We start from the raw sequence: 16,452 nt of genomic DNA, 5'->3' as shown, positions 1-16,452 counted from the left end.
CTCTGTCACATCCCAGCCCAGGCCCAGCATAGAGTAGGCATTGGGTCACAGGTCCTCACTGGGAGAATGAGGCAGGCTGCCTGGCCTTACCTTTGCAGAGGAACTGCTGGATGGCCTCAGTGCCAGCACTGCACACCTCCCATGGAGGGTAGACCATGGACGAAGCATCGAGGCTCAGAGTCTGCCAACAAAGGGAATCCCTCCTTTTTTTTTTTGCTTAAAAAAATTTTTTTTTTAATTTTGCTTTAAGTTTACAAATCAAGTCAGTCTCTCATACAAAAATTTATATGCACCTTGCTATGTATTCCTATTTGCTCTCCCCCTGATGAGACAGCATACTCCTTCTCTCCATCCTGTATTTCCTGTGTCAATTCAGCCAAATTCTGTCTCCCTCTGCCTTCTCATCTCCCCTCCAGACAGGAGCTGCCAACATAGTCTCATGCATCTACTTGAGCCAAGAAGCTCACTCCTCACCAGTATCATTTTTTATCTTATAGTTCAGTCCAATCCCTGTCTGAGGAGTTGGCTTCAGGAATGGTTCCAGTCTTGGGCTAACAAAAGGTCTGGAGACTATGACCTCCGGAGTCCTTCTAGTCTCAGTCAGACCATTAAGTCTGGTCTTTTTATGAGAATCTGAGGTCTGCATCTCACTGTTCTCCTGCTCCATCAGGGATTCTCTGTTGTGTTCCCTGTCAGGGCACTCATCGGTTATAGGCGGGCGCCTTCTAGTTCTTCTGGTCTCAGGCTGATGTAGTCTCTGGTTTATGTGGCCCTTTCTGTCTCTTGGGGGGCCCCTCTTTATCTCTTTGGATAGGTCACTTAACTTTCCTGAGCGGCAGTTCCCCCCCTCATTTCACATAACCCATCAAATAGCCTGCAAGGTTGGAAAGAAATAATACTGCCAAACTTGCAGGCTATTTGATGGGTTATGTGAAATAACATGAAAAAGATGTTGCACGTGGTAGGGCTCCTGTTATTCTCTCATTCTAAGAAAAAAAAAAAAAACTTTGTGCAAGGTGCCACCAAGAACCTCAAAGGATTTTTTTTTTTTAAGGAACTGATATAAGATGAGTAACTCCCAGGGTTCTCTTCTAAGTCTAGATGACTTGGATAGCTTCAGAGTTAGGAAAATGTGCTCTGAGCGGCGCTGTCCATCCAGTAGACACTAAACACACATAGCTATTTAAATGTAAATTAATTAAAGTATAATAAAATAGAAAACTTAGTACCTCAGTCACACTAGCCACATTTAAAGTGCTGAATAGCCACATGTGGCTAGCGGTTACCAGTTTGGACAGCACAGTCATTGAACATTTCTGTCACTACAGAAAGTTCTATCGGTTCCATTGGACAGCACCGAGGACAAGCACGTGCCAGCCTCTCTCTTTGGCCGCCCCAGGAGGAGCACCTGGCTACTCCGTCCTTCCTGAGACTGCGGTCACTGTAGGATGGCATAGCTGCCTACGTCAGTCAGCTCCCTGTGTTCTGTCCCCGTGCTCAGCCACCCACTCCTGACACAGATGTCTCCGAGGTAATTCACTGACTGCTCATTGGAGGATTCTGGGATGCTTGGCTAGACTATTTGTCAAATGAGTGAATAAAGCCCTGTCCCAGAAGACCGAGATTCACAGAGGTGAAGATCCCAGGCGCTGATTAAGACTGCCTGATTTTCAAACCTATCTTGGCTATTACTAGCTGTGTGGCCCTTGGGCAAGGTGGTTAGGGTCTTTGCCTCAGTTTCTTCATCTGCAAAGTGGCACAACAGTTATTTGCCTCACAGGACAAGTACAACTGAGGATTCAGGGAGATAACCCAGGTCAAGTGTGTAGCCCTTATGCAGCACCAGGTAGATGTGTTTCACCTGCGCTGTCAGGTAACTGTAAGAGCCCACACTCGCTGAGTGGGGTGCCCTGTGTCAGTGTCCCAATAAGAGTTCACCCCACCTCCACCCCTTGCTCTGATGAAACTCAGCTTCTGCACCTGCCAAGCTGACACCCAGACCCCTGGCCTGAGGCGATTCCCACCCCCACCTCCGTGGCCCCTCCCTCACAGCTTTCTGAGTTCTTTACGATCTAGAGCCTTAGGCACAGCAAATTCCAACCACATCAGTTCTGTCCCCCTTCCCTTAACACATCTTTGCTTTTCTACTCCTGTCTTTCCCCATACTGTGCCCTCCACCTGGAGTGCACCATTATCCAGGTCTACTTCTCAAAATCTTATTCTTCATTCATGATCTGGCTCAAATACCACTTCCTTCATAAAGTGTTACCGCCATTAGAATTCACTGTTTTCTCTTCTTCACTCTAGAAATATGTTTTCTGACCCTAATATAGCAGAAAAAGTCACAGAATGAGAGCTGTTCACACGCTGGTCTGTGCGAGCTCCTAAGGGCCATGTCTTGGGGTCTCTGGAGGGGTGGTGGCCAGGTGCAGAGAGGATCCCAGGCGAGAATGTCTCCCCACTTACCTCCAGGGTTCGAACATGAGCCAGGATCTGTGGCAATCTCTGAATCTCGTTTTCACTGATGTCGAGAGTACGTAAGCTCCGAAGTTCCCCCAAGGTGTCCGGAAGCTCCTTCAGCTTGTTGTCTGAAGAGATCCCAATGGCACAGCTCAACACCCCAAAGCCCCTTCACCAGCTTCATGCCTGACACCCGACAGGACTTGGGGGTGGTCGGGGCCTCACTCTGACCCCAGGAGCATGCACCACATCTGGTCCCGGAACCTGAGGCTCCATGAGTAAGAACACGATGTTGGAGTTTCAGTGATTTGAGTTCACGTTTCTACATCACCACTCACTAGCTGAGTGATTCTGGACAACTGATCTACCTCCCTGGGAAGCCGTTTTCTCACTTGTACTGTCTGGCCTCATAGGAATACTGAGGGATTCAATGAGATGATGCATATGAAGCCCTCAGAACAGTGGGCATCATACAGTAAGTGAGCAACAAATGGGTGCCATTACTTTTAAAACTATTCATATGGTACAAAAGGGGTAAACTGAGGCATTCCATGCAAAAAGTGCTTAAGGACAGCAAGAAGAGATCCCAGGCTGGAGAGGACTAATGAGGCAAGCACTCAGTTGAGGGTAAGGACACAGCATTAGAACCCTCACTCTGGCACTATTTCCCTGGGCTGTCTCAGCAATCATTCCTCTTTGAGCCTCACTTCCCTCACTGGGAGATAACACCGCTTCTCTCTGCCTCGCTCACAGAGTCGTCACAAGGCTCACCACATCACTAAACGCAGGAGAGGATGCACGACCGCTGAGTGTGAAGTGTTACTAGAATCATTACTGTGGTTCCCGAATCATTCTCACCCAGCCAGTCCACTAATCCTGTCACTACTCATTATTTAAATATGAATGACCAAGGCTTGGGAGGTCTAGCTGTCAATGCCATCATCCCCACTGCTCACAAGGCCCTGGCTCTGAGGGGCCATAGGAAGCCCTCAGACACCCTGTCTCTGGTTACCATGGAGACAGACTGACCTAATAGGAGGTCATTTGAGCTTAAACTGCACCTTGAGACCGGCCACCTCCATTTTCAATGGCTCCCAGGCTGAGCACCTTGTGGATTCTGAATGGAACTGTCCCAAGCTGACTGAGGGTCAAACAGACAGGGCTTCCTGGCCTCCCTACCTTTCACATTGAGGGTCTGCAGCTGGGTCAGGTCCCCTATGGAACGTGGGAGATATGTCAGTTGATTCCTTTCCACATTCAAGACCTAGGGAAGAGGAAAAAATGACATGAGAGTCCACAATCAGACAATAGTGACTACCCCGGTATTCCCTAACCCCTGCTTGGGCCAGGACTTTACACATCTCTCTCCTCCTGGCAGCCCTGTGAGGAAGGTATAATTGTTATGATCCCATTTGAAAGAATAGACAACTGAGGCTCAGAGTAGTAAAGTGATGGGCCCCTGGGAGCAAAGCCAGATCTTGAAATAGATTCCGGCTGAGGTCCCAATCAGTTATACTGACCACAAAATGCCCAATAACCTCCCTATAATCAGAGAGAGAGGAAGAAGGGGCCTAACATATTCAGGTTCTGGGCAAAGCAGCACGTGATAAGGCTCTAATTATCCCGATGTTAAGGAAAAGGCAACGCAGCTGCATAAAAGCAATGTGATTTGCCCCAGGCCCCAAGGCTGGCAGGGGGCGCCGCTAGGACTGAAATCAGGCTTGTTGCATTCCAAAGGCCGAGCTCCCACCTGGCAGCACGAAGCAAGGGAGTCAGAAGGACGACATACGAAATAGTCATTACAAATAGATACAATGGGAAGCTAAACAGACATTAAAATACTGTGGTGGATGAATATTTGATGAACCAGAAAGATGGGATGAGTTACTGTCAGATATCCAAAAGTTTCAAAACAGTAAACACAGCAATTCCATAAAAATACACATAAAAAAGTCCCAAAGATCTACACCAAGGTATCTGCTGTGGCTCTCTCTAAGGGGTGGCAATTACTGATATTCCACCACATATTCTCTGTGTGACCTTGGACAAGTTAGTCATCCCTCTGGGCCTCAGGTTTTTCTTCCATAAAATGGGATAACATCACCTACATCATGGGGTTGTTCATTCAAATAGTTTCTTAGTCTCCTTCATGTGCAAGTAAAGATCACATGCCCTCGTGGAGATCACATTCCACTAGGGTAGGCAGTCAATGAAGCAGTAAACATGATTAATTATAGGTGTAACTAGCGCACGCAAAGAAACAAGCAGGTACTGAGACAGACTACTAACGAGGGTCTACTGAGACAGGGTCACGGGGACGACTCTCAGAGGGAGAGCCTTTGGGCAGACAGCTGAAGGATGACTCAGGCGCACAGCCCTGGGAAGGGCACTTAGGCAGGAGGAAGAGCCAGCGCAAAGGCCCTGGGGGTTTAGAAGCAGTGGGAAGAGAGGTGAAGGCTTGGCGCGTAGTGAGCACTCAATAAACGGAGGGGCTGCTGCTGATGGTGAGTCAGAGGGCCGAATTCATCATTTTTGAAAGGTAGACTCACAGGGCCCTTTTTTTCAGTAAAACTGTGGAAGCTTATGATGAAATTCCAAAAAGCACATGCCAAAAATATGAGAGACACCCACAGCCCAGACTGCAGTGGAGAGGGGTGTCCTTTGGGCAGCTTAAAAGCAAAGAGATGGAGCTGACACTAAGCGCGCCCGCTTCTGCTAGTTTGAGCACAACCAGAAAACTGCAGGCAAGTTGGAGGGGGGTTTCTGTTTCCTGAAGCCATACCTGGAGGCCTGTCAGCTGCCCTATGTCATGAGGAAGGGCTGTCAGCTGATTATCGTGAAGATCCAGAACCTGCAGAAGGAAGACAAGCTTAACACCGATCAGTCTACAGATTTCGGGATCCAGGGAGGCAAGGAGACGTCTCGGATCCGTCTCACGTGTCTGATGCTGAAACAAAGTGCATCCCACCCTTCCACTCCACCTTTGACCACTTCCTCCTCATTTGCTTTTTCAAATTCTGATACCATTTCATTCTTTCATCAAATGTTTATTTTTCCTGTCAAGTGAAAAACTATGCTACGAAACAGCATGCCAAGATACTCATGTTAAAAAAAAAAGCACCCCATAATATAAACGTGTCTTTGCAACACTTTACAGAACATGCAGTAAAATGTGAATAGCGGTTCCCCAGAGAGTGAAGTTATAATTGGTATCTTCTGTCTACTCCTTGATTAATGGTATTTGTTAATTTCTCTTACCATGGAAATGAGCGAAAAAGGCATAGAGGGCCCAGGACTAGGCAACATTTCATTCTGCTGTATGTAGGGTCGCTATGAGTCGGAATCGCCTCGACGGCAGCGGGTCTGGTTTGGTTTGGTATATAAGGTCGCCACCAGTCAGAGCCGGCTCAGTGGCAACTAACAACAGCAGCTACATGTCCGTGTGTATACATTATGCATTGTATTTATTCATATATTTTTTTAATGTTACCTTTTTCCTGACTATAAAAATGGTGTCAGACCAGAATAATAAACAAGTAAAAACTACCCCCAATCCCCACCCAGAGTTAATCATAGAAAACACTTTGATGTCTAGGCTTTCCAGTCCTTTTTCTTAGTATGTCTATCATGCTCACACTCTCATGTCATGTGGAACAACCATGAGGTCACATATGTCCGTGTCTTGGAGGAGCTCACAGTCAGGAGGGGGGTCATTCTAGTTCACTGGGGTTTCACACATTAACCATCGATGCCCTGGAAGTCCCTCCTGGATCTTCTTGTTTGGGACCATTAGTTTCCTTGCTCTCTGCTGGTTACTTGATATGAATTTATGACTGGCTCTCCACGTAGCATGAGCTCCCCCAGGGCAGGGCCTGTGACTGCTTATCGTTGTAACTCCACCGCCACTCCAAGCACAGCACGTAGAAGGTGGTCAATAATCCATGCTGATCAAATCCCAGATCGACTATTTTATCAGACCCGTCTGGCAGAAACTTTACTAGAGGAGACATGAAGGGAATCTCCCTGGGCCTGGGCTGGGGATGGCGCAGAGTCCCAGAGGCCTGGGAGAAGGGCCACAGTACCTTGATGGTTGCGAGACTCAGGAGGCTGCAGGATTTAGGAAGCAGAGAGGTGAGGTAATTCGTGTGGACAATCAACACCTGTGTGGAAATCAGTTGAGGAAACGATATGGTTAAAGAAGGGCAACAGGTAGGGAAGGTTGAAAGCAAAGGCAGCACACTCAGCACAGGACACAAAGCAGACTCGTGGAGTCCAGCGGCGTGGTCTTTGTGCACGGTCTCTGCCCTGGGGTACAGGCGACAGGAGGATGCAGTTCAGAATCACGGAGCCTCCAGATCTGGAGTCAGGTGACCGGAAAATCTGGGATTGCAAGGTGAAAGGGATCGTAGAGGTCTCGTTCCACCTTCCACCCTAAGAAGGGGGCCCCTCTGCAGCTGTCCTGGTCCTTACCTCCCTCAGCTTTGGCGTCTACCCATGAAAAAAGAGAATAATAAGGTACTTGGGTCCAAGAGCTGCCATAATGATTAAACAAGCTAATGGACAAAATGCCCTTAGCCAACGGCTGGCACATGGTCAGTGCTCAGTGTTACCTCTTACTCTTTTTTGTTTGCCATTCAACCACTGCTTTAATACTTACGGGGACAAGGTACTTGCTACTTAGTATGGAACACGTCTTACCCATCTTCATTTAGATACTTCATTGAGAACACTCTTACCTATCTGGATTCGAAGCTGCAATGGTCTTCTAAAAAATCATTCATTTCACTCTTAATCTTTCCTTCGTGACCAGAATGAAATGAACTTATTATAAACAAGGAGGCTGCTCATTATACTCAGCATATCTACATCTATGTATCTGTACTATATCCATCACTCGTTTAACTCTCACAACATCTCTGAGAGAGTAGAACTATGAATGTCTCCACTTCACAGATGAAGAAACTGTGATGTAAGCTTAAGGAAGTTGCCCCAGTCATGAAGCCAGGGAGGGGCAGAGTCAGGATGTGACCTAGGGTTGTTCCATCCCTAAACCTACTCTGCTGTGAATACCTGCTGCAGCCTAAAAGCGAGAGTAAGGAAATGTCTATGTCAGGAAGAGAGCTCCTACAAGTTCCACATGGTTTCAAACGTGCAAACACACAAGAAGCAATTCTCTGAAAAGAAAGAGCCATCTCACCTTCTTCTGTAGAACTTTGCATGTTGCAAAGGCCCCAAATGGAATCTAAGGTGAGATAAAGAACAATCAGTGCCTTCCTACTTGCCAGTTTCTGATGTGTTCTCTGAGCGGCACACATGGGAGGGAGAGACAAGGAAGGAGGTGGACAGGCTGCCATGCGAAACGCTGCTGTGGAGAACAGCTAACCCCAGGGGAAATGCTGCCCAGGAATGTTGCTGCGGATGTGGTCAGCCCTCCTGTCCAACCAGACGACAGGAAATGGGCCTGCTGTCTTCCCCGTTGCCCCATTCACGATTCACAAATTCTATTGGGGCAGGGGAAGGGTCCCTGTTGCTTTGTAGAGGCAGGAGATTCCCAGATTCTTCTAGTACCCTAGGGATCTGTGGTATACTTTCTAGCTAGACTCCTTGATTCTTGGAGACTACGTTGAGGCCAAAGTATCACCTCAATCCTTTTGGGCAAGAGCAAAATCTAAAGAAACACGTCTAGTAATTCTGGCTTTTTTAAAGCCCCCCATCCAAATCTGTCTTTCCTAGGAGCACAGGTCAGATCAAATTCACAGCCCAAACACTAGCCTCAGCTTACCTCTGACAGCTCACATTTAGAGATATCAAGGATATCATCTGCCCCAGCTTCTTTTGCCTACGTATAAAAAGAACAAAAAAGATGTTTTCAAGCAAATCATCTTTGCAGAGTAGACAAACCAGGCAAAGAGACATAGAATCAAGGAGCTGTTAACGGCTCACAGACAACACCCAATTCAGCCAGTCTATTTTATAAGTAGACCAGTGATCACCACTTTCACAGAGTCTGAGGTCTAGCAGGGAAGATAAACTAAACAAGTAATGACGAGTATGATCAATGTGACAGAGGGGCAACGAGGACACTAACACCCAGACCACTCCTGGAGCACCTGACGGGGGCCTCACTGGTCTGTTCTGAGAAGCAAAGATTTCACCCTTACCCCTCTGGGGTGGAAGAAGCAGAAAGGAGGGAGCATGACTGTTTGGGGGCAGTGTGAGCCCTGTTTCATGGGTCAGAGGAAGAGATGGGGATGAGTCAGAGGAAGCCACTGTCCCTCACCAGACACATCTGGTACTCTAGGCGTTTCCGAGCCTCCTCGCTGGGTTTCCGCTTTCGGAAGAAGAGCGGCATCCTTCTCTCTGTCCAAGGTGATCTTCAGGACACTGGGGTATAGGACAGAAGTGAGGACCTGTGGAATTTTTCACAACCCTCCTAACGCCCAGAACAGATGACACAGAAACACAGAGCATGTAGCTGATCTGCTGAACTCGGTGTTCCACGAGGGCAGACCTGTGTCAATCTATCCATCAGTCTGTCCCTTGAGCCCCGCACAGGAGATGCTTAGCATTCTTAGTTGACTAGGCAACAGCAGCAGGATGTGGTGGCAAGAGCACCCCAATAGCAGTCAGGCAACCAGGGTCTTGCCCACATTTGCCACTGTGAGACCTTAAACACAACCTTTTCCCAATCGGGGCCTCCATCTCTCCTCCATGCCAGACAAAGGGGTTGACCTAAATACATTCCTCAGGTCCTTTCCTAGGATGACTTCTGGTGAATCACTTCTAGCTCCAGAAACACTATCAGAGCGATATCAGCAGAAACAACCTCATGCCAGCTATGACCTTGGGGAGTTCAACTACATCCTGCCCAGAGATTCCTGAATTACTACCAAAATGAAAAAGCAATCCTCAAGCACCTTACCTCTCTCACAGTTTTTATTCCACTTGATTCTCACTTGTTTATAGGTGAAGAAACTGAGGCTCGTGGGGTTCAGTGGTTTGGTAATACAGCCTGGAACCCTGGTCTTCTGAGTTCTGATCCTGTGGAGCTTACCCAACTCCTTAATGTTCAAATAGCATACACTGAGCACACTGTCCAGAACTCAGAGGCAAGGTGGTCACCACCTGCCCAAGGCCTGCACAGCTCTCTGCAAATGTCATTGCTCAGTAAGGGACAGCTATGGGCCAGGAAACAATCATCAGGGCAGTTTATGCTTTGTGATGAAATGTAGCTTGGTTTGCACTCCAGTTCTGCCACCCACCAGCTTGTCCCTTTGGTTCACTCTCTCTGAGCCTCAGTTTCCTCATCTGCAAAGTGTAACAATGTTATGAATAACTGATGTAAAGATCCTGTGATTTCCTATACATAAAGCCCAGAGCACTCCCCACCACACCTCCCCTTTGCTGTGGAGTCGATTCTGACTCATAGTGACCCTGTAGGACAGAGGAGAACTGCCCCAAGGGGTTTCCAAGGAGTGGGTGGTGTACTCCAACTGCTGACCTTTTGGTTAGCAGCCCTAGCTCTTAACCACTGCACCACCAGGGCTCCTAGTACCTGGTATATACAGTGAGCGCTCATTAAATTTTAGCCACATAGCACCACATATCTAACAAACATATTCAGTACAAACTACAGGTTAAGGAGTAGAGAAGAAGAGAGAGAGATGATGCAGTTGAAGACACACCCAGTCCTCAGAGGGAGAGGAAGAGATCACAGGTTTCTGCCTACAGAGGCATGGGCTGTCTGGGGTTGCTGCCAGGCCTGCAGAGCTGGCTCAGGCCCCTCCTGTCATCTCACCATGCCAGCAGGGATGGGGACGGTTGGGAAACAACTCTCATCTATTTACCTATCCCTCCCTGATGATCAGCTCTTACGCCCCAGCTCCCTAATGACCAACCCTCACTCACCCCCTCCCCGACGTCCAGCCTTCTCCACTCTCTGGTCAATGACGAGGAATCCTTCAAGTTCATCTCTTTCCAACCCAGTCCCCAACGTTCAGCCCTCCCTCCTCCTTCCCCGACGTCCAGCCCAGAAGGGGAGAATCACACCCATCTTTGGGGCCGGGATGAGCTGTGCCAGACCTGTTTTTGTGGATGGAGAGGTCCCCGACGTTCGGACCCTCGGGTGGACCCGAAGGCAGACCTATCACTCAGTGGGGTTGGTCATGGACGCGAGGTAGCAAACCATTCGGACAGGCCCGGGCGGTGCTGGAGTCTGGTCTCTCCCAAGCGCAGGATCTGGGGACCGAAACTCAGAAAGTCATGCAGACCAGGATGACTAAGTCTTGAGACTCTGAGAACCGCGGAACATCAGAATTTAAGGGTTGGAGCTGGTTTAGACCCGTATAAAATTGTTTTCATAACTAAAATGCACATACCACGAAAGGGATAGGAGAGAAGTCGAGGTCGTCAAGGCACTAGGGTCCCGGAACGGGGGCGCCGAGCATTCAAGGGAGGGGTGGGGCCCTGGGATGGGGTACAGGGACCCTGGGGTGATTCACCCAGTAAGGGACAAGGGGGAACAGCGGAGCTCTCAATTCCAGAAGCAGTCCCCTTCTGTCGCCTTCCGCTGGATCGAAGAACCTCGAAACCCCCTTGGAGCCCCTAGCCACAGCTCACCGTGCTGCCCAGCTCTCGAGCCATCAACCGCAGGAGCCTGCCCACAAGCAACATGGCGGCAAGGGCGTCGTCGGGGGCTGGGCGGAGACTGCAGTTCTCGCGATAGCAGTGTTTTCGCGACTATATCCGGCGCGTTCTGCGGAACTTCCGATCTCTCGGCTTTCGGCTCGGAGGAGGCCTCGGTGCAACTTTCCTCGGTCGTCCCGCATCTGGGTTCATCCGACACCAGGCGCCTCCGCCATGCCGCCGAAGTTCGACCCCAACGAGATCAAAGTCGGTGGGTGCTCTAGATGTGGCCGGGGCTGCGGGATGGAGCATCTCTCTTCACTGCGGCCCGTTGGGTCTGCAGCCCCCGCCGCGATTGCCTTTCCCATGTGGGTCTCTAAGGCCTTGGCCTTCTGGAGGCCTTCTGGGAGCTTCGGTGCAGCGTTCGGGGCGCTGTGCTGTCCTGGCCGAGTCTCTTAGCCTGTTTGGGCCTCAGCTTCCCCACACGTGTAAATGGGGAGGGGGACCGGACGACCTGTGGCGGCTTTGCAGCCCGCACGCCCTGTGGTAAGGTTTGTTTCCGGGCTTTTCTGCTCTCCTGGGCTGGGTTCGCCGGCGCCCGGGGCTGCCTCCTTGCCCGCCCGGCGCGGGGCAGAGGTGGTTGCCGAGCCGAAGCCGCTGCTCCGCGTGGCACCCGCTGCAGCCTACGCCCGAGGGAGAGGAGGTGGCTCGCCGGGAGGGCGAGGGGGTGGCCTGTTTCGGTCACCACAAAGGTTCTTGCTGCTGATTTGAGAAGAGGCGCTGGGTGGTGTGACCAGCCCCGGGAAGATGCAGGGAGAGGGCTCTGGGTCGGGGGCTGTCTTTGCAGAAGCACTAACCCTTTTTTTCTCCCAGTGTACCTGAGGTGCACCGGTGGGGAAGTCGGTGCCACGTCTGCTCTAGCCCCCAAGATCGGCCCCCTGGGTCTGGTAAGTTATTCTCATGAAGGTGTGTTTCTTAGTTTATATGAGAAGAGCAAAGTTGAGCTTTGGTTTAGGCAAACATGACTGTACCCGAGGTGCCTGCCCGCATCCTTGGGGTTTATCATCTCTGACCAATCTCAGCACAGGCAGTAGCGACCGTAGAAAGGTTATGTATGAAAACCCTTGAAGTAAGTCTGCATAGTTGCTTTTAGTGTATTGAGGCCTGGGCCGGAGAAGGTCAAATGTGAGGGTTCTGGAGTCAGGAGTGGCTATGCTATATATGTTGGGCATCCTGCATTTCTTGGTCAGGAGAAATAGGTTTAGTACAGGATTAAATGGGGGTCGGGGAGGAAGTTGGGTGAAGATTGTAGTGAGTAGTATAGTAGCTTGCACTTGCACCACTGTTCTAAAGTGTAAATCTAGTGGTTGATATAGCCAGCGTTTACTTAGTATCTGTCGATGACCAGCCTCATCTCCATACTGCCTTCTCAATTTTATACTGTACTTTTACTGAATGCATTTCCCTGAATATCTTCAGGCCTTTATTCTTTGGGCAGTGTTCTCCTGTCCCAAATGCTTCCCCCAAGTCTTCCTTAACCAGTGTCTTATCACTCTGTGTTGGTTTTTAGCACAGCTGGCACTGAGTAGACATCTCTCCTGTTTAGGCTAGTGATCACTAGACGAATTACAAAGTAGCACATGTCCAAATCCCATCTCCAAGGTTTGACTTGACTAGTCTGAAATGGAGACCTGGTATCTTTAAGGCTACTCAGGTGATTTTAATGTAACTGCGCTGAAACCACCTGCTTTATCACATAGGCCCTTTTAAAAAACTAAGGGACTTGGCCGCATTGTGGGCCTGAGTCTGTAGCTTACAGCCCTGGACAAAATTAACTCCGAATGTCATTTTTCCAATTTGTACTATGGGGATAGCGGTGCCTTGATTAGGTAAAGTTAAGTGCTTCGTACATTTACTTTCTGAATGCTGGAAAAGGAAGATTTAGGATGTTGCCAAGTGAGGTACCAGGCAGATGCTAAGATTGTGTTTCAACTTTTGGGCACAATGTGATTACATACTTCTGTTTTTACAGTCTCCAAAAAAGGTTGGTGATGACATTGCCAAGGCAACTGGTGACTGGAAGGGACTGAGGATTACGGTGAAACTGACCATTCAGAACAGACAGGCTCAGGTATTGTACTTAGTTTGAGGGAGCAAGGATAGCAATCCTCTGGCATCCCAGGGTGGAAGGCTTTTGCTGACACAGCCACCTTGCTACCAGTGGTGAGCTGAGAACAGTCCTGTTGCCAGCCCCAGGAGGCACCTGCTGTGTTTGGGAGAATTGAGCTGGGAACATGGGTGTCACACATGCCCAGCATGGGGGTGACTGAAAAAACACATGCTAATCGATTTTAAGTGAATAAGAGATTTTTAACAAGAAAAAAGTGGAATTTTATCTTTGTGGGGAGGACCTTTCTGAGAGCATATGCCAAGAAAGAAGTTCCAGTATCAACTCTTGTCACCTGTCTGTGACCTTGGGCAAACCACTTAATGTCTCCCAGGCTAGTAGACACCCTGTCAGGTTGTGAAGATTGCTTGAGAATGTACAGCAGGCCCAGTGTCTGGCTCAGGAACTGAGATCTGAAGTGCATGGCACTATTGCTTGTGTTCACTGGAGGTGGGGTAGGGCTTATTATTCATATCAAGAATCTCTGCTGCAGATTGAAGTGGTGCCCTCTGCCTCTGCCCTGATCATCAAAGCCCTCAAAGAACCACCCAGAGACAGAAAGAAGCAGAAAAACAGTGAGTTGCTTTTTCACTGGTAATCTGTTCCACTGATGGTTTGTGATTGATGGTTGTGTAGCCAGTGTTTGATAAAGGGCTGCATATTTTCCCTTTGATGAAACCTGGGGATTGGGTGATTCATTGAAAGTTGTTACAGAGCCAGGCACTACCAAAAGGTGCCACGTAGCTTTTCCCAGCCCCTGGTGCGGGGCCCGTCACACTTTACAGTACTTGAGAGGGAAAGAGGTGTGAGGATCTTTGCTTGTCTTGGGCAGTTAAGGTGGGTTGAGGCAACTGAGTGATGGACTGGTAATCAGGAAGTAACTGGCTTAACCACAGTAACTTGAGTCTGTTTCCTCAGCTCTAAGATAGGGATATGTCAGGTTAACGAACACTTGGTTTTGCCCGTAGCCACCCGCCACTGCACCTGATCAGTTCTCTGTTGGCTGGTGCAATCCAGTGGTGAGCTGATAGTAAACCCCAGCTTAGGAAACAGAGTTGTTCTTCATGTGGATGACTCTGTGCCGAAAGCATGGGAACAGCCTAGAGAAGGATTGAGGACATTATGTAGTTTGTTCTGGCCTTGAGTTGTTAACAGCTTTTGTGTTTTCCTTTCTGCAGTTAAGCACAGTGGAAATATCACTTTTGATGAGATTGTCGGCATTGCCCGTCAGATGCGACACAGATCTTTAGCCAGAGAGCTCTCTGGTAAGGCAATAACTTGGAACTGCTTTAATTGTTGTAATTTGGTGCATTTTCGCTGAGTAGTTAGAGCTCTTTTTATTTGAGATTTACTCTGTAAGATCTCAAATTTGGGACACTGTCTTCCCTGGGCTTGAAAGAATGGCTCGAGATAGTGGTGACCATCTTGGGCTGGATATGTTATATCTGGACACTGATGGAGGCTTTGCATTAGGGCATCTAGTTTGGAACTCGATGGAGCACCAAGCTTTGGAGTGTCACTCCTGCTGTTCCACAAAATGGGCTATTTCTCGCCAACCTAGTATTCTGAGGGACTGAGTCCTTCTAATGCCACTTTTTCTTGATTATAGGAACTATCAAAGAGATCCTGGGGACTGCTCAGTCAGTGGGCTGCAATGTTGATGGCCGCCACCCTCATGACATCATAGATGACATCAACAGTGGTGCTGTGGAATGCCCGGCTGTAAGTCATCTACATCAGTTTCACTGGTTAAAATGGGGGTAGAAGTCCCAGTGGGGGAGTGGCTAATGTATCCATGGATATAAGCTGGAAAATTCTGCAATTATCAATAATGGGGTTGGGAAACAATTTTTTTTTTTGATGCCATTACTGATAGGGCTTCTTTTTCCTTTCCTACAGAGCTAACAACTACAAAAGGAGATATTTCAATAAAGGATCATTTGATAGCCAGCGAGCTTGTTTTTGTTTTTTTGATGTGGTGTCTTCCCTGGGGGAAGCTAGCTCCTTTTGAGGGGTGATGGTCAGTGGGGGCCGAGGTGGCAGCCTGTGGAGAAATGGCAGTCTGGGTAACAGGCTCCTGTAGACAGATCCTGGCCTGTATGGGACCAGCTCAGATGAGTGAGGACATCTGGAAAGGAGATCACTGCTTTTTATAGTCACTTAAATATTTATAGAGACCGGTAAGCTCTGTGTTGCATCTGTTTTATTTATCATCTTAAATTCTGTTCCTTTTCGCCTGCTCTGTACTGCCTGCACTTTTATCTTATGTGAGATGAATGAAGGGATAAATTGCAAGGTACTTGAACCTACTGAGCAGTTTTAAGCACCACCTGGAAGGGGCTTCTATGGTTCCAGTCTCAAGAGAGTGATCGCCCCCTGCATTAGTCATTTTTTGGCTTCTCAGTCATTTTGTCAACCGAACTCATTACCATGGAGTCGATTGCAACTCTTAGCAACCCTATAGGACGGTAGAACTACCCCATAGAGTTTCCAAGGAGCGCCTGGTGGATTCGAGTTTTGTCAAAGTTCCCTTAAATCAGTAGTTCTTAATCCCCCAGGTGGTCTAATGTGCAGTAAGGGTTGAGGACTTGGGAGGGGAGGGGAAGAATAAGCATTTCAGGACACCTGAGACAGGCAGTCTAAGTTGCCAAGGAAACAAATCCAGGGAGGCACAGGCGTGCTGAGAAGAGTTCACTAAATGGGGAGGGTGGGATAAAGGAGACTAGGACCCAGATGAGTGTAAGGAAGGAAACAGACAGTAAAAAATACTACACTGTTTTTTGTCAGGAAGAGGGGAAAGAAATGACTGAGGAATCTGGTACAGCTTTTATGACCCACTCTGCACTTACCTCCAAAGAAAGTGATGTGCCTTTACTCACCACAGGGATTTCATTATCCTGTTCCTTAAGCCTTCCTTGGCCCACCCTCACTGACCTTGTCTCGGGGGTAACAAAGCTATACATAGCTATCAAGTTGGTCCTTGACTCATGAAGACCCTGTGCATAAGACTGAAACATTTGCTGTTCAGACTTGTGTGATCATTAGGGTTTTCACTGGCAGTTTTTCAAGTGTATCTTCAGACCATAAGTCAAAACCTCTACTACATGTGGCTGTACTTGAAGTGCCTTACCCAAAAATCAAACCTAGGTCTCTTTTGTGGAAGGTGAGCATTCTACCACTGAACCTAGTTGGTGTGATAT

At 48.5% G+C, this 16,452-nt stretch overlaps 2 protein-coding genes and 1 non-coding gene across 5 annotated transcripts in view; 2 read left to right on the top strand and 1 right to left on the bottom strand.

Annotated features, from left to right (window-relative positions):
• The window catches only part of LRSAM1 (leucine rich repeat and sterile alpha motif containing 1), a 41,320-nt gene extending 30,171 nt beyond the window's left edge, over positions 1-11,149 (bottom strand). Inside the window, exons 1-10 of one of the 3 annotated variants that reach the window (XM_049894835.1) lie at positions 11,080-11,149; positions 10,543-10,698; positions 8,741-8,844; positions 8,243-8,299; positions 7,658-7,702; positions 6,543-6,620; positions 5,243-5,311; positions 3,640-3,724; positions 2,467-2,588; positions 91-181 (exon numbers count right to left, since the gene is read on the bottom strand). In XM_049894835.1, coding sequence (XP_049750792.1) covers positions 91-181; positions 2,467-2,588; positions 3,640-3,724; positions 5,243-5,311; positions 6,543-6,620; positions 7,658-7,702; positions 8,243-8,299; positions 8,741-8,812 — 619 coding nt within the window. In that variant the 5' untranslated portion in view covers positions 8,813-8,844; positions 10,543-10,698; positions 11,080-11,149. Of the gene's footprint in view, positions 1-90; positions 182-2,466; positions 2,589-3,639; positions 3,725-5,242; positions 5,312-6,542; positions 6,621-7,657; positions 7,703-8,242; positions 8,300-8,740; positions 8,845-10,542; positions 10,699-10,838 lie in introns of all 3 variants that reach the window. The other 2 variants (XM_049894834.1, XM_049894836.1) reach the window with 2 other exon arrangements.
• A 66-nt stretch (positions 11,150-11,215) lies between these two features.
• Positions 11,216-15,198, top strand: RPL12 (ribosomal protein L12). The gene is made up of 7 exons (XM_049894847.1): positions 11,216-11,356; positions 11,959-12,032; positions 13,118-13,216; positions 13,746-13,827; positions 14,431-14,517; positions 14,862-14,974; positions 15,152-15,198. The coding sequence occupies exons 1-7, from the start codon at positions 11,320-11,322 to the stop codon at positions 15,155-15,157; spliced, it is 498 nt and encodes a 165-aa protein (XP_049750804.1). The 5' UTR covers positions 11,216-11,319; the 3' UTR covers positions 15,158-15,198.
• Positions 14,224-14,353, top strand: LOC126083493 (small nucleolar RNA SNORA65). Its single transcript, XR_007518836.1, has one exon. It is a non-coding gene; the product is annotated as a small nucleolar RNA SNORA65 (small nucleolar RNA).
• Positions 15,199-16,452: the final 1,254 nt, after the last annotated feature.

Source organism: Elephas maximus, chromosome 9 (assembly GCF_024166365.1).
Source record: "Elephas maximus indicus isolate mEleMax1 chromosome 9, mEleMax1 primary haplotype, whole genome shotgun sequence".
Classification (NCBI taxonomy): Eukaryota; Metazoa; Chordata; class Mammalia; order Proboscidea; family Elephantidae; genus Elephas; species Elephas maximus.
This window is presented reverse-complemented; position numbering and strand designations above follow the sequence as displayed.

What these genes read in the sequence shown, in the direction of transcription:
- RPL12 (XM_049894847.1), top strand. Translation starts at nt 11,320, where the DNA reads ATGCCGCCGAAGTTCGACCCCAACGAGATCAAAGTCG. An exon ending in CCCCAACGAGATCAAAGTCG is followed by an intron (nt 11,357 to 11,958) that starts GTGGGTGCTCTA and finishes TTTTTCTCCCAG; the next exon opens with TGTACCTGAGGTGCACCGGT. An exon ending in AGATCGGCCCCCTGGGTCTG is followed by an intron (nt 12,033 to 13,117) that starts GTAAGTTATTCT and finishes CTGTTTTTACAG; the next exon opens with TCTCCAAAAAAGGTTGGTGA.